Consider the following 20,096-nt stretch of genomic DNA (forward strand, 5'->3'; position numbering starts at 1 on the left):
GTGTGTGGAGGTGCCCTCCTGCCCTAACCCTTATTCTGTGACCTCGCTGAGTCCTCGCTGAGTAGCACGGTCGGTTGCCGCTCCCTGGGTCAGAACTTGTGTCTCCCACAGGCAAAGCTTGACTTTCCCAGGGGCGTGACTTGGACTCCTAAGTCCAGCAAATGGAGTGTGGAGGGGGTGTGTCTCCAGGGGGCGGGGCGTGCGCCTCCCCCGACTGGTTGTACGGTGTCCGGAGGTGAGCAGGCGCGCAAGGAGGCCTCCAGGAGGTGTCGACCTCTGCGCCTGCGCCTGCGCTTGCGCACTTATCTAAATCGCCTTCCTTTGCGCAGCCGCGCTCACCTGAGGAGGCGTGCCGGGGCGGGGCCTACGGGGCGGGGCGGCCGCGCCCGCCGCGAGGACCCCCCCGGAGCCGGCCTCGGCGCGCCGGGGGCGCTTCTCCTTCCTCTGGGGGGTCGTGGGGCGGGGCCTCATGGAAACCGTTCGCCCCGAGAGCTGCGAAGGAGGGGCTGTGGCGCCTGGGGCCCAGGGGCGGCCGGCGCCGGAGGCAAGGGTGCACTTCCGAGTAACGAGGTTCATCATGGAGGCAGGTAACCGCCACCAGGGAAAGGGCAGTTCCTGCATGGACGGGGCATGGAAACCGGGGTTCGCGGAGCTGTACAATCACAGCGCCCAGCCTGCAGGCCGTTGCTTTGCAGAGAAAGCGCGGCTCGGCCAAGGGAAGAGGCCAGGCCTTGTCAGCGTGACCCGCCTTAGCGGACGCTGGGAGGTCTGCTCAGGACTGAGGGCCTCTGCCTTTCCGGTCTGCCATGTGTACCAGGCATTGAGATGCGAGGGAGGTGCTGGTATCCCCCTTGCACAGAAGACCGCGCAAGCCCAAAGAGCGGATGTGGTTAGGGACTGGACTCCGGCTAGGCGGGGCAGAGTCTGAGAGCCCGCTACTCTGTAGTGTCCGGCACGCCTTCTGCCACGCCTTCCTCCACGCCTTCCGCCACGCCTATCCCTGCATGCTAGAAGATTGGCACTTGGTCTCTAGGAGCCTTTTGCAGCATGCTTTTGGGCATCCACGATGCAGCTAGAGTTCTGAGTCTTGGCTAAATCCACCATAGTGCTGGGCAGCCAGCTTCCAGAGTGATGCAACTAAGCCACAGGGATTTCTATAGAAATACTTTTTCTCTTTCAGTAGTATCTTATTAAGCTGGCTAACAATTATTTCCTTGACACTATGTGCACTTCTTGGAGCACAGGCTTGGGCACATGTGCTTTCAAGTCAAGGTGGTCCAGATGGTCTGAGGAAATGGCCTCAGACCTGCTAATCCCATGATTTGTAAATTTACAAGAGTTGTAGAGTTTATTAAGGAAGGATGTGTTGCCCCCCCCCCCCCCAATCTGGCTACCTTCCATCTGCTCAGATGGTCAGGCTAGTAACACTACCTTATCTCGCATTTTCTGGAATGAGATCCCATGTAGGAATTATCTGATTTTTAGACCTTAACATACTTTTTAGGTGTTTTCGAAGGGCTGCTTTATAAGCATTGTATATACCATTGCCCTTTGTAGAAGTTACATACTGGTTCCCTGAAGATGTCTCTGTCCTAATCTCTGGGACATGTGAATGTCAGTAGCAAAAGGGACTTCCCAGATGCAATTAAGGACCTTAAGATGGGGAGATTATCCTAGATTATTGTGGGTGGGCCTATTTTCACCACATCTGTCCATACAAAAGAGAAGCAGTGGGGGTCACAGAGGAGAAGGCCATATAGCAACCAAAGCAGTGTTAGAAGATGCTGTGTCACTAGCTTTAAATATGGAGGAAGGGGCCAGGAGCCAAGGAATGTAGGAGGCCCCTAAAGCTAGAAAAGGCAAGGAAACAGTCTTTCCTGTATCTTCTAGAAGGAACCAACACTTATGACACCTTGACTTGCCCCCTAAGACTCATTTTTAACTCTGATCTCCAGGATAGGGAGAGCATAAGTGTATGTTTTCTCAGCCACTGAAATTAGTGGTTATTTGTTACAGTATCCTTAGACAGTATCTGCCTTCTTAGAGAATGCTGAGAGCAGTCTGATTATTTACTGGTTGCTCTCCACCTTCATCTGTTAACTTTCTCTTATTAATCTGATCATTGCAAATTGGTTTTGGTTTTGGGACCCAGTACATTAATTCCCTTTGGAACTGTTTAGAGGGTGATAGGGGAGAGGTTAAGCCCTGACCCCTCCACTCCACTCCATCTGTGATTTTTTTTAATATTTATTTTTTAGGTGTAGATGGACACAACACAATGCCTTTATTTTTATGTGGTGCTGAGGATCGAACCCGGGTCCCTCCCGTGATAAGCGAGTGCTCTACCGCTAAGCCACAATCCCAGCCCCTTCATCTGTGATTTTTGAGTTCTGCTCACTTCTCAGTGAGTTGGACTACTTCTCTGGTGCATGTCCATGGCCATAAATGTTGCTTTTTCTCTTCTCTGCCTGTGGTTGCCCCCCCTCTCCAGGGCTTTTACCTCCTGTCTTCCTAACAGGATTTTTGTTAGGTGGGTTGTAGGGTGAGTAACCTCCAGCTCAGTGCCTGCTTGGGTGAAAACAGACACAACAGTCCTTGGTCCTTTCCAAGCTTCTGTGCAGAAGCCCATATGCCAGTTGGTAACTGAGCAATAGTCAGAACCTTTGCTTATTGGTTTGGTCCTACCCACACTATTGGTTTGCAGACCATAGTGTGGGTAGGACCTGGGGCTTTGTCAGAAGAGCACAGTCTCAGAGCCCCAGTCTTCCTGAAGGGGCATCTGCATTGCAGTCTCATCCCCAGCGTCTTTGCTAACCTTCTGGAGTCTGAGAATTCTGGGTACCCTGCAAGAGACCAAGCAGCAAGGAGTGGCAAGGCTAACCATTCTTGGTCTTCTCTGCTTAGGGTGTGCACCCTTAGGGCCTATTCCAGCAGCTCCCTCACTTGAGCAGTGTGTGAATGAGCATTGGACTGAAGGATTCTCCTGCCTGCTTTCTCTCTGTAGGTGTCAAGCTAGGGATGCAGTCCATTCCCATTGCCACTGCTTGTACCATATACCATAAGTTCTTCTGCGAGATCAACCTGGATGCCTATGACCCTTATCTGATTGCCATGTCTTCCATTTATTTGGCTGGCAAAGTGGAGGAGCAACACCTGCGTACTCGGGACATCATCAACGTGTCCAACAGGTACTGGTGTCCTAGTTGAGGTGTTTGGGAGGGCCTCCTGCTGTTCACCTGGCAGGGGCAGAAAATGCTTTCTTGAGCCTGCTGCCCAGGTACCAGCTTTCAGGCTCAGAAGGAAGCAATTGAATGGCTTGACTCAGTGTCTGAAGTACTAGCTGCAAAGGCAGGAAGGAGCCTGGGGTCAGGAGCCCAGGGACCTCTGGGAGGAAAGCTTGGCCAAATTATGGGAAGCCTCCAAAGCTAACCAGGGTGGAGGTAAGTTGAGCAGAAGGAGCTTGGAGAAGAATGTCAGAGAAGAGTTATCTGTTGTCCTGGACAGGACAGAGGGAGATGGCTGAGGGCAGAAGAGTATGGAAGAGAACCTTGCTGGTTGGATTGTGGGGCCCAGCAGACCTGAGTGGCCTGGAGGGGGGCATTATAGACCCAGCAGGGCAGTCATCATATTTAGGATATTTAGGTGGTGTAAGAACCTGAGTCCCAGTTGCCCAGGGGTCATGGGGGAGGTGGGTTGCACAGCTGGGCCAAGCAGTTGTATTGCTGCTGGGAAGGACACAGGGGCCTATCCATTTAGGCTACATCAAGGCCCAGGGGGCTGGGTGGCCAGGAGACAGACATGAAATTTATGGAAAGTTACTGACTAGCTGTGCGTCATGGGCCTTTCCAGGAACTGTAATTAATTAGGAAGAAAACTATTTTGTTCTTTTTTTAATAAACAGGTAACGGAAAAAGCACTCCCCACCCCCTAAGCCTGACAGGTTCATGCTGTACAGGGAGAAACTAAGATAAAAACAGGCACGGAGTGAGAGAGTGCGGCTGGAGTCCACCCATAATTGCATGGCCCCCAGCAGGGAGGAGCAGTAGAAGGGGAAATTGTGTGGAGCCCTAATTAGATGTGGGCACAGGGGGCCCAGGGTTCTGCAGGGATCGTGGAAAACGAGTGAGCAGTGAGGAAGGATGAGTCACTGGCAGAGAGTTCTGAGCATTTGAGTGTGAACTGTGTTCACGTACATCTTGGGGATCTTGCGTAGGTGGAAGCGTTGTGGACATACAGGGTGTAAATAAGGACAGAAAGATCTGGAAGAAAGGAAGAATAATCCAAGAAATATAAAAGTGAAATATGTTGCCTTTCAGAATACATGTTTTCTAGGCTGTTTATATGCATTCCTTGGGCCCTAAGAGCAAGCCTTGGGTGCTGTATCTTAGGTGAGGAAGAGTCTCCCCAATGCTATACTACCTAAGACTAGGCATGCTAAAGCTTCTGCTTCCTTTGGAGTAGTTGCACAAACCCTGTCTTAGCTCTTGATAATCTTGCTGAATGATGGCGGATGGCCCATTGGACTAAAACTCGGAGCCAGCTTCTTTCCTCAATGCCTACAGTTGCCATTGTGTACACTAGATGTGTAGATGAAGAGTCATTTTATAAAAACAAATAAAGTCACCCCATGTTAATATACTGGAAGAAACTGTAGGTTATGCTTGGACATCATATGACTTCAGTGCTTGGAATACTGGAAGCTGCCCCATTGCTTGGGAAACATGTCTCTTGCCACTGTAAGCATTGCAATTCCTCCACACAGGTACTTTAACCCAAGCAGTGAGCCCTTGGAGCTGGACTCCCGCTTCTGGGAGCTCCGAGACAGTATTGTGCAGTGTGAGCTCCTCATGCTGAGAGTTTTGCGCTTCCAGGTCTCCTTCCAGCATCCACACAAGGTACGTGCATGCTGGGGAAACTGACAACTATTTCTAGAGACTGTGAGGACTTTGTTCCATAGCCTGAAAGCATGTTTCTTCTAATGTCTGAGGGTATAGCAAGCGAAGAGCAGAGGGTACCAGAGCTTCTGATTCCACATGCAGCAGTGGCTCAGCCAGCCTCCCTTACCCCAATCCTGGAATCTTCTGGGGCAGGTCTTATCTCAGCTGCCCCCTTTGTGCTTGCTCATCTGTGCCCACAGGCTGGGACTTGTGTGGCTTTAGGAAACCATGTTGCAGCGCCCACTACCCATCTAGATGGAGTGCTTACTGAGCCTCTGAGAAGGGCTGGTTTTATAAACCTGCCAAAGTCCCTTTTCCTGTGAGTTACTATAGCATCCAGCTCAGCTGTGCTTAGAAATCCATGAGGAAAATCAAGTTGCTAAGTCCTAGTGGTACCCTTTTAACTTCTAGGGGCAACAGAAGTCTAACAGAAGACCATTACAAACAGCAGCACAGGGGAAGGCCCACTCTTAGGAGCACTTGGATGTGCCATTGTGGTACGTCAGCTCTCTGTGCAGGCTGCTGGAAGGATAGCCTGCAGAGAGTGGGGCTTAGGGCTCTATACTAAGACTTCTCTTCATTTTAAATGGGATTTTTATTGATGTAATTATAGATTCCCATGCAGTTGTATGGAATAATCTAGAGCAATCCCCTGTGATCTTTGCCTAGCCACTCCAGTGGGACCCCTTCAGTGTCACAGCCAGGATGTTGATACTGATACAGTCTACTGGTTTATGAATATTTAGTTCTGTATTATTTTATCACATGACTATTACAGTCCCAAACAACTTCATCCACACAAGGATCCTTTGGTGCCCTTTTAAAATCTCATGCTACCCTTTCACTCCCCTCCCTTGCCCTGGAAACCTATGGTCTTGGATTTTTACACAGTAATTTTTCATCATCAGAATACCTGATCAGCATCCCAGGGGAGGGTGAGAACTGTGCTGGCAGCTGTGGGGTAGGGTTGTCAAGGTGACAAGACTTGGGAACAGTGTTCTGGCCTGTGGCCCCTTCCTCTTCCTCTAGGCAGATGAGAATCTCAGTAATATAGGTCACCCCTCCAGGATGTGTCTGGGTCATATGTGTGCTCAAGCTGCCTAAGTGCTTGCCATGGGATTTAGGCTGACCTCCCAACTGGGAGGTCATGGAGACATGGGAGTTGAGGCCAACACTGCTTTATGGTCTTGACACAAACTAGAGAAATGCAGTCTCTAGTCCCTAATCCTCCTGAAAGCGGCAGCCTCCTGAGACGCTGGGCACATAAAGTGCAGCGTCCTCTAGTCTGTAGGTAAAGGCACTGCTTGCTGGAGCAGTGGGCCCCAGATGATTTCTCATGGTGGATTGAGCAGGGTCCTGGGATCGAGGGTGTTGTTGTGGGGATGGCATTCAAGAATGGCCTGAATAAGTTCCTCCAGAGCTATGTCTGGAGAATGAGAGTGGCCAGGCATGTGGAGACAGGGGTGGGGGTGAGTTGGTTCTAGAGCATGCCCAGTACATTCCAGCATGGTGGGAGAGTGGACTGGGAGATGAGGTCAGAGAAGGAAGCAGTGCTTGTTGACCAGCAGAAGGCTTTGGGGCTTTTCCTAAATGACATGATGTCATTGGAAAATTTAAGCAGTGAGGTGGAATGATTTGGAATGATTATGACCGCTTATGGAGAGAGGGTGAAGGGACCACAGTGCAGCGATGAAGAGTTGGGTTATGGGGGGCCGAAGCCCTAAAGGCAGACTGGCTGATGTCTGTGTCTTTACAGTACTTGCTCCATTACCTGATTTCCCTCAAGAACTGGCTGAATCGTTACAGCTGGCAACGGACCCCCATCTCCGTCACAGCCTGGGCCCTGCTGCGTGACAGCTACCACGGGGGACTGTGTCTCCGGTTCCGGGCTCAGCACCTAGCTGTGGCAGTGCTCTACCTGGCTCTGCAGGTCTATGGAGTTGAGGTACCTGCTGAGTCTGAGGCTGAGAAGCCATGGTGGCAGGTGAGGTAGCCACTCAGTGTGTTGAACTGTGCCCCCTTTTCAGAAGTCCTTCTAACTGGGCATTCACCCATTTTCTTTCTGTTAATTGTCCTTGATGAAAGACATGGGCCACTTGGAATTTTTTCTTTTCTTTTTTTTTTTTTTTGATACTGGGGATTGAACTCAGGGGCACTCGACCCCTGAGCCACATCCCCAGTCCTATTTTGTATTTTTATTTAGAGACAGGGTCTCACTGAGTTGCTTAGTGCCTCGCTGTTGCTGAGGCTGGCTTTGAACTCGTGATCCTTCTGCTTCAGCCTCCCGAGCTGCTGGGATTACAGGCATGTGCTGCTGCGCCCAGCCACTTGGTAATATTGAAGCTTAAAAATACCCTGTTATAATCATCTTCCCTTTGGCACTCTTGCTATTTGGTGACAGATCATTTGAATGAACATGGCCTTAGTTGCAATCTTGGGCCAGACACACCCTTAAGATCATGTTGGGGGAAGAGCACCTGTGTGGACAGAAGTACTGCTTCACGGGTGGTCTTCTCGGGGAGTTTCACGTAACAGGGATATAGTGGCCTTGCTCCGTTGGAATCAGATGGCAGCAGATGGAGCTACCACTTCCTGGCCCTGCTCTCTGAGGACATCTGGTGGGCATGGTCATCCTGTCCCTTGACTGCTGGATCTGCAGTGCCCTCCCTTGCTTCCCATTGTGCTGGCCCTCCTCCATTTTGCTTTCTTTCTACTCTGTCTTCACTAGTTATAAACTTCACTTGATGTACCAGCACCACCTCCATATCTCATGCTCAGCCCTGCCAAGAGGAGTACCGGCTGCCCTGGCCCAGCACAGCCAGGAAGTGGCCCTATCACAAGGCTGTTTTCTGGGCATTGCACTCACCCAGTAATTGCTCAGCCTGGAAAGCAGTTGCCATTTTTGGGATGGCAGACACATGTTCACCCAGCTCTTCTTAAAAGTCTGTCACACTTGACTTCACCTTTTCTGGATGGCTCAGAGCTGCATACACCAAGAGCTTCCAGAATCCACACCACTTTGGGCTGGTGAAGTGTGAGTTGCCTTGGGATGAGCTGCTCCCGGTGAGGCCCCGGCTGCATGGGTGCATGGAAGCTCACGTCTGATATTTGAAACACTTTTCCTCCTCATATGCTCTTAGCTGCTACTTTTTTCCATGATTGCTTCTGTTACTTGTTGGCCATGGGTTCAGCACAAGAGCCTTCCCTATGGGAAGCCAGCCTGTACTGTGTGTGCCAAGGCTATGTGCCAATAAGATGAGTGGGGATGGCAGTAGGCTCAGAAATGCCTCAGGCTATCACACAATGTTGCTGAAAGTTCCATAGCCAGAGCCACACCCAGGCCATCCATGCTTAGGAAGTTGATGTCTCCCACAGGTGGAGTCAAGCCACTAGGTCTTCTTGGTTCCAGAGGCCAATAGTGTCTCACCACTGGACTTGGAGATGTGATCAGATGCTGTAGGTTTTGTCACCTACCCTTGACTGTTTTCTTAATTTGTGGTGACAAACACATAAGATAAAATGTACTATCTTCACTTTTTTTTTTGAGGGGGTGGTGTACTAGGGATTGAACCCAGGGGCATGCTGCCACTGAACTATATTCCCCAGACCTTTTTATTTTTATTTTGAGACAGGGTCTGTCCGAGTTGCTGAGGCCATCCTGGAACTTGCCATCCTCCTGCCTCAGCCTCCTGATTCTCTGGGATTACAGGCATGCTCCACCATGCCCAGCCCTTTGTCATTTTTAAATGCAGTTCAGTGATATTAATCACATTAACATAGCTGTGAAACTGTCACCACTAACCACCTCCAGAACTCTTTGATGCAAAAGGGAAAACCTGTTGCCGTGAAACAGTAACTCCTCATTCCTTCTCTCCAGCCCCTGGCACACATCATTCTACTGTCTTTAGATTTGACTGCTCTAGTGATCTCCTATGTATGGAATCGTACAATATTTGTATTGTTGTGACTGGCTCATTTCACTGAGTATCATCAGGTCCTCAAAGGTCATCCATGTTGAAGTATGTGTCAGGTTGGATAATATTCCATTGTAGGGATGGACCACATTGTATTTATCCATTCATCTACTGATGCATACTTGAGTAGCTTCCACATTTTGGCCTTGGATACTTTTTAATAGTCATCTGTCAGGAGTGCATGGGTAGCAGAGCCTAACAAGCAAGCCTGTATTTCTCAATACGGAACCCAGGGTGGCAGCTGTGCTTCCTAAGCCAGGGCCTAGGACATTTCCAGGTCACTGTCTCCCATCTGAGGTTGTAGGCCCTAGGATATGGAGGGGCCTACCTTTGGGGGTTTTGAAAAGTGTGGACTCAGGTCCAGTTTTTTCCTTGATTCAGCCTAAGGCCTTGACCTTCTTAGTATCTTGGTTCCCCAGTGCAGGATGACTGTGGCATCCTACCAGGTTGCTTTGCTTTTTAACTTCCTTTGCAGTCAGGGATCCCTCAGAGCACCCTCAGGCTTGATTTGCTGGGAGAGTGTGCACTTGAGTACTGTCACCCAGGAAGCTCACTTGGTCCCTTGTGTTTAGGATTTTTACTGGGGTTGGTCTTGGAGGAACCCTTGTGGCTGACCTGGATTGTTCAGGCACCAGCCACCCCAAAGTCCATCTAGTTCCATGTGGCCCAAGGCCCCCGCCTGCATCAAGGCATCAGCATAGATTACCTGGCTTGGGTCCTAAAACCCTGGTGAACCAGACATGGTCATCAGGCAGGATGTTCAAGGGCCTTAGAGGTCATCCTCTAGGAGCCAGGCAGGACCCAGACTCAACTTTGGGAGGTTCAGGCTTTGGGCTTGTAAGTTTGTTCTATACTGTATCTCCCCCTTAGTTTCAGTCCCTTAAGGATTATCCTCAGTCTTGGGAGCACTCCTGTGCATTCAATCTGGATGTCTGTTCTAGTTGTTCCTCAGGGCCTGCTTAGGCTGGGGATAGAGTCCAAGTTACTTAGTCTACCTGTTTTTGGAAATAAGACTTCTACCCTTTTCTCTTGCCAACATCCTTGGAGACCCTTGATTTAAGAAAGACCCAGATAGGAGGGAGGAGCCTATGCTCTGGGCCCAGTTCTGTCTCCACCCCTGTGGGTGACCTCGGCCAAGTCCTTTATCATACCCGGGTTGAGTGATCTATAAGGCCTCTTCCATCTGGAATGTTCTTTGCTTTGTATAGTCTTTGATCAGCCTCAGTAGGCTGGAGCTTAACTGGTTGACAGGAGAGTCACCATGGTCTGTTTTTTTTTGTTTTGTTGTTTTCCTTTTTTGTTTGGTTTTGGTATTGAGGACTGAACCCAGGGATGCACTATCACTGAACTTCATCTTGAGCCCTTTTATTTATTTATTTTTAAACTTTTAAACAGAGTCTTGCTAAGTTGCCCAAGCTGTAATCCTGCCTCAGCCCATGGCGGCACTAGGAGAGCATGCGCTACTGTGCCTGGCAAGCCACCATCATCTGGATAGCCAAGTCCCCATGTCCCCTGCCCTGACCGGGAAATGCCCTTCTGTGATAGTGGATGGTGCCTTGCTTAACACAGAGGGAGTCTAATTGGAGCCTGTTTTCCTTCTCCTTTCTAGGTGTTTAGTGACGACCTTACCAAGCCAATCATTGATAATATTGTGTCTGATCTCATTCAGATTTATACCATGGACACAGAGATCCCCTAAGGCCCTGGCCCAGGCCTGCCCAAAGAGAAGCCCAGGATGGTCGGCTGCCTGGGGACGGTGCCACCACGTCGCTGTGACGGCCGGTCCCCAGAGGACCAGCTGGGAGGACTGGTTGTGCTGCTGGAGATGGGCTGGTGAAGGCGATGACATGCTGCCGCTCTGACTGTCCCCAGCAGCCGCGGTCCAGATGATGCTGGGAAGTGCACCTCCAGCGGGCAGGCTGGGAGTGCACAGTGTGCTGCTGCCCTGGGGTGGCTGCAGCTGCTTTTGTCCTTTGAGAGGACTCTTAACTGCAGTTGAGATGTGATATCACTGGCAGGAAAGTTGAAGAACAGATGAGACTGTACCCTATGGATTTTGTAAAGCCAGATTTATAGAAAGTATGAATGTGCAACATAGATGGAATTTTATTTTGTGTAATAAAAGATGATGCAAATCAACAGAGACCTTGTCTTTGCTCTGCACCTGTGCTGTCCTCAGGGGCTCATGGGGGTTGGCAGAAACTTGATTTTCCCTTGACATGCTCCCCAGACAGAGTGCCCCTTGTGCTCCAGGGTGCACTGGAACCCTGTAGCCTGGGAGCTGGCCGACTCGGGCTGAGAGCACAGCCCATCTTTGGGGAAGGTCACTGGTATTCAGGAAAACCAGACGTGATCCCAGTGTAGCGGGAAGTCCTAAGGTAATATTTATGTTGAGACAGCCAGTCTAGAAGGGGAGTCTGAAGAGATGCCAATGCGTGGTACCCCTGTGACTCCCCACTCAAGTCCTTTCTTCAGAAAGGCTAGCTTTTGGGTTTGTGAGCAACCCGCCCAGCACTTGCTCCCGCAGTCCCCCATGGGGCTGGATGCATGTTGAGCACGTGGTGGCTGCTTCCCCACATTTGCCAAGTGTTACCATAGGGGAATAGGATCTGGTACCCACAGGCGTCTAAGCCCTAGGAATGCCTGGAGTCATACATGGGGCTCCAGGTGAGAGCTTCCTGTTAGCTGGGCTGTACTCATCCCTGGTGGGAGGCAAAGGGAATGGTTGCATAGTAGTGGTAGGTCAGCCAAGGAACTTGCTTAGCTTTACAGAGTAACCATGTTATCTGTCCTCAGTGAGGAAGCTGAGCAAATGTCACAGCCCTCCCCAGTGGGCTGACCTGGCGTCTGTTTGAGACCAAGTGGTCAAGCTACAATGTTTATGGAGCAGCTGCTTTGTACCATCTCAGCTAAGAAAGCAGGCGAAACTCCTTGCCCATCTTTTAGTGTAGAAGAGGAAATTGCTAAGGAACAACTCTCCTGAGTCCTTTGGGGCACAGTGTAGTTGCTCACCACACAGGCTTTTGAGGCAATCTTTCTGGTTTCTTTCAAATACAAATGTGGCCTCCTTTGTCACCAAGCCTTGTGCCGAGAGAGCCTCAAGAGGCATGTGTGAGAGGGTGAGGCCTCTAACTTTCCTTCTGGGTGTGCTAACAATGATGAGCCTGACAGGAGTCCTGTACTTCTGTCAGAATGGAAGAAGATCCATCTGCCACCAATTTAGAGATGTACCATTGACCTGTTTGGGAGGCACAGGCAGCTTTTCAGGTGAGCCAGAAAAGGGGAGAGGAGGTATGCACACTGAAACCCACTGCCTCTGCTGGCTGCCCAGGACTCTGGCCACGTGTCCTGGACAGTGACCTCCAAAGTTGCATCCTCATCCCCATCTCTCCTTTTCTCATTGCACCCTGGCTTCTTAAGATGCTGGGCTCTTTGCAGTTGGCTTCCTTTGTTGCCCCTGCCCTTTGCCTTCATGTATTTTTTGTTTTTCCTTAGTCTTTAGACTTGGATGAGAGGTTGCTCCAGACGGGTCTGGTGGTACTTCCTCTGGGCTCTGCTGTCCCTAGAATACCCTTTTCCACTGTGTAATTTCTGCATCTGTCCAGTGTGACTAGAGCCCCTGGAAGGTAGCAGCAATAGCCTAGACCCAGGGCCCAGGGCAGGGGTTCTGAGCACTGAGGGGAGGAGGACAGCCCAGGTGGCAAACCTTCAAGGATAGACCAGGGCTCCAGACTGTCCTTTCTGCCTTCTATTTGCCAAGCACCTTGCCTGTCCATTGATGGTGCACTGCCCTTGGCCAATATTTATTGCTGACTTATATGGGCCTCACAGACACATCAAAAGTATAGGCCCAGGCTGCCTTGATGGAGTCCAAAACTTGAGGGGATCCCAAGGAATTAAAAGCCTCTCTGAAGGTCTAGCCCTCCCCTATGGACTGAGAGGGCTAGATGATGGGGCATATCCAGACCCCCTAGAAAGCTCTCTCTACTTCTGTTCCAGTCCTTCTCCCCTCTTCTCAGTCCTTCCCCAGGGAATATCATGAGGAAGCTGATGATTGAATTAAGCTCCTCGAAAGATGGGGGAGCATCCTCCCACCCCCAGCTGAGAGTACCACACTGCACCAGGAGTGCTCAGCCTCAAAATACTTCATATTTTCTTTCATAATAATTGAGTATTAGCAAGTTCCTCTCTCTCTGTGGAACTCACTAAATTGTGTCCCTCAAAAAAACCTGTCCATGTCCCACACCTGAAATTCCCAGTTTCCATTCTGTAAATTGAGGCTGTAGCAAATAATCTGTTTCCTATTGTATTTGCTTGTTCCACCTATTGCTGGATGTGGCAGTGGACATCTGTAATCCCAGCAGCTTGGGAGGCTAAGGCAGGAGGATCTCAAGTTCAAGGCCAGCCTAAGAAATTTAACAAGACCCTAAGTAATTTAGTAAGACCCTGTGTCAAAATTTTAAAAAAGAAGCCAGGCAAGGTTGTGCACACCTGTAATCCTAGCAATTTCGGAGGCTGAGGCAGGAGGATCACAAGTTCAAGTCTGGCCTCAGCAAGTTAGTGAGACCCTGTCTCAAAAAATGCAAAGGGCTGGGGTGTAGCTCAGTGGTAGAATGCCCCTGGGTTCAATCCCCAGTATAGAAAGAAAGAAGAAGGAAGGAAGGGAGAAGGAAGGAAAGAAAGAAAATGCCTTTTCCATAGCTTGTGTGTCCATTATACTGCTCTGGGGACATGCTGGCCTTGATTGGTGCTACTGGTCACATCAGCTCAGTGCTTGTCACTTTGCCTGTCTGTTTTTCCTGAAATGATATTCAGCTAGTGTCTGTCAGTGCTGGTGGGACAGTGTGGTTCAGGCCTTTTTCTTTCTTTCTTTCTTTCTTTTTTTTTTTTTTTTTTTTTGAGACAGAGTTTTGCTAAGTTGCCCAGGCTAGCCTCCAATTTGCTATCTTCCTGTCTCGGCCTTCCTAGTGGCTGGGTTTACAGGCATGCACTACCATGCCCAGTACATGAGGCCTTTTTCTAGGCATGGTAAAATTAAAGTAATTGTTTGCTTATTTTTCCTATTACCAAGGCTTTTGCAAAAAATAATAATAATAATAGAGATTAAAGATGCACAGCCTTCTATTTCCTCTATTTTGGGTTTCAAAAGGCCGGCAATGAGAGATTCAGATAAAATATTCTAGAATCTGAAGCTTCTAGGAGTTTTCTTTTTGTAGAGTATATCTTAATTACTGTAAAGTGATCAATGGCTGAGTCTTACTTGACCTATAAATCCAGTGGAAAGAGGAGGAGGGCAACCAAGTGTTGGTAAGGACTTGGCCCATCTTTTCCTTCCTGGCTATGACTCACTGAATTGTGTCCCTCAAAAAACCTGTCCATGTCCCACACCTGAAATTCAGGAATCTGACCTTATTTAGAAATAGGGTCTTTGCATATGTAATGAAATTAAGATGAGGTCATTAGAGTGGGCACTAATCCGAGGACTGGTATCCTTAGAAGAGATAAGTCCACATGAAGACATAGGCAGAGGTTGGAATGATGCCTCTACCAGCCAAGGAACACCCAGTATTGCTGGCAATACCAGAAGCTAGGCGAAAGGTCTGGAACAGATTGTCCCTGAGAGCCCGCAGAAGGAGCTTGGCCTTGCCAACACTTTGACCTTGGACATCAGGCTTCTAGAACTGTGACAGGATACATTTCTGTTTTTTTCCTTGCCACCCAGTTTGTAGAAAATTGGCTACGGCAGCCCCAAGACACTTCAGGCAGCCCTCCCCCAGACCCTCAGGGCTCCTTTGCAGAAGTGCTTTCTTGCCCCAAGCCATTTGGCTAAGTACCGAGTTTTCCCCATGGAAACCTGTGGGAAAGAGAAGTCAGACACAAATTCCCAATTCTTTGGGGAGGGGTATGTCTGTCCAGATGGTGCCAGCTGTCTTGATATGGAGTTTGGCCAATCTAGACTTTCTTATCTGCATGGTTCAATATGTACTTGCATAGCAATAAAACAAGGGTGTTCTGCTATTTGTCTTTTTGCCTGCTGCAGAAACACAGACTCTGGTGGTTGGAGGGAGCTTGGAAGCCATTTTTTCTCTTTTCTTGGCTGCTGCCCTGCAAAATGTGTCCTCTGGTGCTGCCAAGTCTAAAACGGAGATGTGTGGAGCTGGGAAATAGAAACATAGCGAAATGGGATAAGGGAGTCTTAGCACTGTTGCTACAGTGCTGACTTGGAATTGTGGGTTATAGAACTGTCTGCCTGACTCTTCCTGGCCTAAAGAGAACACTATGAAGCACAGATGTCCATGTGCACGGGTATTCAGAGGGAGTTGAGGAGCGCAGGAATGAGGCATGTGGAGTAAATGCATGAGTGAAATGAGGACTTTCCTTTCATGGCTTCTGGGTAAAGAGGAAGTCTATGACTGGAATCCTTGTGCACTGTGATGGGAATGTAAAATGGCACAGCTGCTGCAAATAGAATGGAAAGCAAGGTCTAGGAGAGTAATGTGTATACCCAGTTCCACAACAGCATTATTTATAATGCTCAAAAGCTTGAAGCAACTTAAGTGTCCATCCATGAATGGATAAATAAAATGTGGTCTGTCCATACATTGGACTATTATCTAGCCTTGAAAAGGAAGGGAATTCTGACACATGCTTCAACATGGATGACCCTTGAGAACATGATGCTCAGTGAAATGAGCCAGTCACAAAAGGGCAAATATTGTATGATTCTACTTCCACGAGAGGCTTTAGATGAGAGTCTTATAGCCAAATTCATAGACAAACAATAGGACGGTGGGTGCTGGAGGCTGGGGAGGAGGAATTGGGACTTGTTTGATGATGTGAGGGAAGATGAACAGGTGTGGAGATGGATGGTGGATGTTTACACAATACTATGGAAGTGCTCAAAGCCAGTGACCTGTGTGCTTAAAAAATGGTTTAAGGGCTGGGGTATGGCTCAGTGGCAGAGCACTCACATAGCATGTATGAGACCCTGGGTTCTATCCCTAGAACTAGAAAAGAAGTCAAGATGGTCAAGCCAGTTGGAAGTTCCCACAGGTAGAACATCTCTCATCCCATAGGTGGACCGGCTGCTTCTTGACAAGGACCCCACAGGATAGCAAGCTTACCTGGGGAGAGATGCCACACCTGTAGCTTCCGCTCTGGCCCAGTTGCTTGAACATATCTCTGCTTCCGCTGAGAGAGAATTTAGCAAATAATAAATCACACACGTTGCCCAGACCAGGATTGTAGGAGCCTTTCATTTTTTTTATACACAGAAATTTTGGTCTATTCTTTAAATTAGGAAAATTCCACTACAGACATAAAATTATTATGCATCTGTGGTCTTCCTCATTAAGATATTTTTGTTTATCTTTATAACAGGCAGATAAAAATGTAAAACATATTTATTAACTGAACACAGTTGACCAAGCCATTCCATATAATATAATGCTTTAGAAAGAGGGGCTTCCCTCAGCCTGAAGACTGTACAAGAATCAGAGCAAAAGATGCAAGCTCACAGTGCCCCTTTCCTGAACCCCACAGCCCAGCGCAAAGGCAACCAAGGGACCACACAGTCAACATTTACATCAGGCAACTTTACACAGCAGCAGTGAGGGTTTGCTTTTTAATATATAGTGGCCATTTGCTCTACCAATGTGTCTACAACAGAGGATGAAAAGAAGCCCATGAGTGTGGCCATATACAGCTGACCTTCTTCAACCAAAACACTTCAAATTTTATTTCTTGTTGAAGAACACAAAGACCCTCAACAAATTGAGTTGCCCTTTTTTGTTGTGGTGGTTTGAACAAGGACATCAGGGAACAATTTACAAATGAGTAACATTCTCAATGTGCCCTTTAGAAAAAAGGGATGGCTTTAAGGTATCCGCAGCTGGCATTGGAAAGTGGGATTTGCTCTTCTAACTGAAATTCTTTTGCCCGAGATTTGACTACTCCTGCTCAGGGGTGACATGGCGTTAATGTGAATGCTGGGGCAGAGCATGTTTTCTTTTGGATTTGCATGGATGCTGGGGAGGTGAGGCAAGGCCACCACTAGGCTTCCAGTACAGGATGGGGGTGTGACAGGCCCAGCTCCCTGGGGAGCTCCACTTATTCTCATTGTACACCCCTTGGCTTCCACCTGTGTCCTGGATGCTGAGCCCTAAGCAATAGGCTTATGTGGGGTCTGTGGTGAGACCCCAGTTACCTCCCTGTGATGGGTGACACCCGTGAGTTCAGAAGGTAAAGGAACCTCATGGGTAAAGTGCTGCCCATTTCACTGGTGTCACTGTGGGTGTCCACACTTGGCCTTCCATGGGAAAGGGGCGCATCTGTCCCAGACATCAGGAGCCTCTCACTCCTGCGTTCCCTGCATTTTCCTCTTGGGTTATCGCTCTTTAGGGGAATACGAGGCTTGGTGTGCTGGGTGCCTGCATTTGCCAGGAGAGACGCTTGGGGAACCCATCTCAGGAACCCCAGGCCCAGCTCTCCTGGCCTGCTGACCAGCCCTGCCTGCCTGGATGGTCCCGAGCCCTGCCTGCCCCTTGTTCAACCACTATGGCCCCAGTTGAATCACTGGCATGATGAGACTGACAGCAACACTGACAAAATGCCATTGCTCCAAGAGGCTTTGCTTCTCTAATGTTGCCGGAAGTGGCAGCGACACAAATCCATGCCTTTGTGGGTTATGTTTATCTTTTGGATGAGAAGACCAGGGTTGGGAGAGTGCTCTGGCAGGGGGGCACTACTCGTGCTGCAGCAGACACTGAGACACTGAGGCGGGCCAGTGAGTGCTTCCTGGCATTTGCCAAAACACAGAGTGGGAGCCCAGGCAGTGGTGTCAAGGGTGATGGGGTCTGGATGGTTTCCCTCAAGTCAGCTTCTTGAGTTTTTTTGTTTGGTTTGGTGCTGGGTCTCGTCATGCTAGGCCAGCGCTCTGCCACTGAGCCATACCTCCAGCCCAGCTTCTTAGGTTTTGATGATCCCTCTTCTTCAGTTGTTTTCTGTTGGACTCTGGTCTTGCATTGGGGGCCATCACTCTCTGCTCTTCCAGGGCTTCTCCCAAGGACTCTGGGTCCACCCATTGGGTTAGACGGGTCAGGGGCTGTAGAACCCACAGCTCACACACAGTGCTTCATGCTCTTGAAGTAGGAGTTAGACAAAGAAAACCATCAGCCAGAATGAAGGATTTGGAATTGGAATCAAAACCAAAGGAAGCCAAAACAAAAATTCCCCTTCCACCTACTGGAGGGGGGCCATTCTCATCAATACTTTGGTATTTTCCTTTTAAATAAAAAATCCCATTGAAAGGTTTTTCTCCTCTATAGGCAGGGGTCTCAAAGTGCAAATGTTCCAATTGTAAGGCCTCCAGGCCTCGAGCATCCCTCCCCAGACTTCCTCCTTGGGAATCTCGGCAGGGCTAGGAAGGAGAAGCAGTGGGGTGGGGGTGGGGTCCTGAGGGGCCAGGAGTTAGGGAAGAAAAGATATTAACTGAGAACATATTCTTGCAGCCTAGTTCCCTGAAAAAAACCTTGCTACATTCAGTAATGAAATTTCAAAAGGAAAATGCTTAATAAGAGGAATGGAAATATCATGCCAATAGTTCCTTATTCTTTAGATATGCATCTTGTCATATATATGTATATGCATATAGACACACACATACATATGTACGCACAAGCACACGCAGGGACTGCAGATGGGTCTAGTGTACTCAGAATGAGTTGCTTTGCAGTTGCAGGTACACTTGCAGGCGGCTCCCTCCGGTGGCCTGTCTGGGCAGTGGCACCCTTCCTGACCCTGCAGAGCGCTGGCCTTTTTTGGTGAGGGTATGCAGATCTGATTGCTTGCTGGTGGGTGCAATGAAGCTCCCAATAAACCAAAACCAGCCCCTGCCCCCACCTCACAGCCAAAATGGCGAACACATGGTGAAATTGTAGTGTTCTTTAAAAAAGGATTGGTAGAAAAAAAGTGGGGAGCACAGCTGTTCTTGCTCTTTCCTTTCTCCTTCTTCCCATCTGGGTGAAGAACCTTCCCCCTCCTCCTCCACTTGCCCATCTACTCCCTCCTTCTCCTCTTCCTCTGTCCCAGATGGAAGGCCTGACGGACTGCACCTTACTGGATGGATTTGGCTTCTTACAAGAATATTCTTCAGCCACCTTAGTCGTTTCCCTCTTTGGCAGGTGTGTGGGCTCCCCCCCTCCCCGTGTGTGTGTGCGTGACTGTGTGCGTGTGACTGCATGTGAGTCCAAGTGTGCATGTGCCGAGAGAAGTTCTGGTTAGAGGGACGTCTCCACGCTGTGGAGCGGGCTCCCGGGCCTGGAAGAGAATGCTGAAGAGGTAGCTGACTTGGTGACATGCGTGGCCAGGTAGATGCCGCTGTCTATGGCGTTGTTGTTCTGGTTGGGGGCCGGGGGTGGGGGTGCTCGCAGGCGCTCCTCGTTCTCGTCCACATCTGTGTCATCGATGAGCGGGATGTTGTGGGTGTAGTCATTGATCAGAAACTCGGGCGTTGCCATGAAGTTGTGGATGGAGCTCTTGGATTCCGGTTTCTCCAGGCCTTCATAGAGTGAGCTACGGAAGGCTTTCACCACCCGGATCTGGAGTGGGAGGTGGAGGGAAAGGCAGAGGTGGGAGCAAGGAGGGGGGAAAGGAAAGGAAACAATTAATGGCTGGCTGGTGCTGCCAAGTTCTGCCCACATCAATGGCTGGGGGTCATCACATGATAAATGTTCATCCATGGGGGGGGGCTGACACAGAATGGGGCTGGCATTGTGGAAAGGGCTTGCAGGTCTGGGCCTTGGTCTTAAGTGATCTCCATGCAGGAAACATGGCTGACCTGGGCAGATGTTCTAGAACACTTTGCTCTTGATCTAGGAGCAGGACTAGTTTAGGTGGTTCCTAGGGTCTGTCCAGTCTGAATTTCAATTTGGTAGTAAAGAATGATTTTTAAAAGGGAGACTTCTGGAGAGTGGGCTCTCTACTGTGTCTTACCTGAAAGAATTAAATACTTTCTGATAAGAGAGAGATCCCAGCCTATGTGCTTTGCTGGCCTTTCTGGAATGGTTCTCCCTCATAAGCTTCCCTCACCTCCATCACAGTGACTCCTGTGGCTGCAGCCAAGATCCACCATGCCCAGTCACATCTGGTCACTGCAATCCCTGCTGCTAAGTCCAGCAGCCACTTC

General features: G+C 49.3%; 2 protein-coding genes across 9 annotated transcripts in view; one reads left to right on the top strand and one right to left on the bottom strand.

Annotated features, from left to right (window-relative positions):
• Positions 1-347: 347 nt before the first annotated feature.
• Positions 348-11,050, top strand: Ccnq (cyclin Q). 2 transcript variants are annotated; one of them, XM_021720457.3, is made up of 5 exons: positions 348-587; positions 3,005-3,188; positions 4,763-4,895; positions 6,694-6,921; positions 10,521-11,050. In XM_021720457.3, the coding sequence occupies exons 1-5, from the start codon at positions 470-472 to the stop codon at positions 10,608-10,610; spliced, it is 753 nt and encodes a 250-aa protein (XP_021576132.1). In that variant the 5' UTR covers positions 348-469; the 3' UTR covers positions 10,611-11,050. The 2 variants fall into 2 exon arrangements, with proteins under 2 accessions (XP_021576132.1, XP_005340651.1); XM_005340594.4 differs by having other exon boundaries at positions 350-587; positions 10,581-11,050.
• A 5,103-nt stretch (positions 11,051-16,153) lies between these two features.
• The window catches only part of Atp2b3 (ATPase plasma membrane Ca2+ transporting 3), a 69,601-nt gene continuing 65,658 nt past the window's right edge, over positions 16,154-20,096 (bottom strand). For 5 of the 7 annotated variants that reach the window (XM_021720434.3, XM_078034076.1, XM_078034078.1 and 2 more), the window contains one exon: positions 16,154-19,509. In XM_021720434.3, coding sequence (XP_021576109.1) covers positions 19,189-19,509 — 321 coding nt within the window. In that variant the 3' untranslated portion in view covers positions 16,154-19,188. The remainder of the gene's footprint in view (positions 19,510-20,096) is intronic. The other 2 variants (XM_021720438.3, XM_021720437.3) reach the window with 1 other exon arrangement.

This window comes from Ictidomys tridecemlineatus, chromosome X (assembly GCF_052094955.1).
Source record: "Ictidomys tridecemlineatus isolate mIctTri1 chromosome X, mIctTri1.hap1, whole genome shotgun sequence".
In the NCBI taxonomy this organism is placed as follows: domain Eukaryota; kingdom Metazoa; phylum Chordata; class Mammalia; order Rodentia; family Sciuridae; genus Ictidomys; species Ictidomys tridecemlineatus.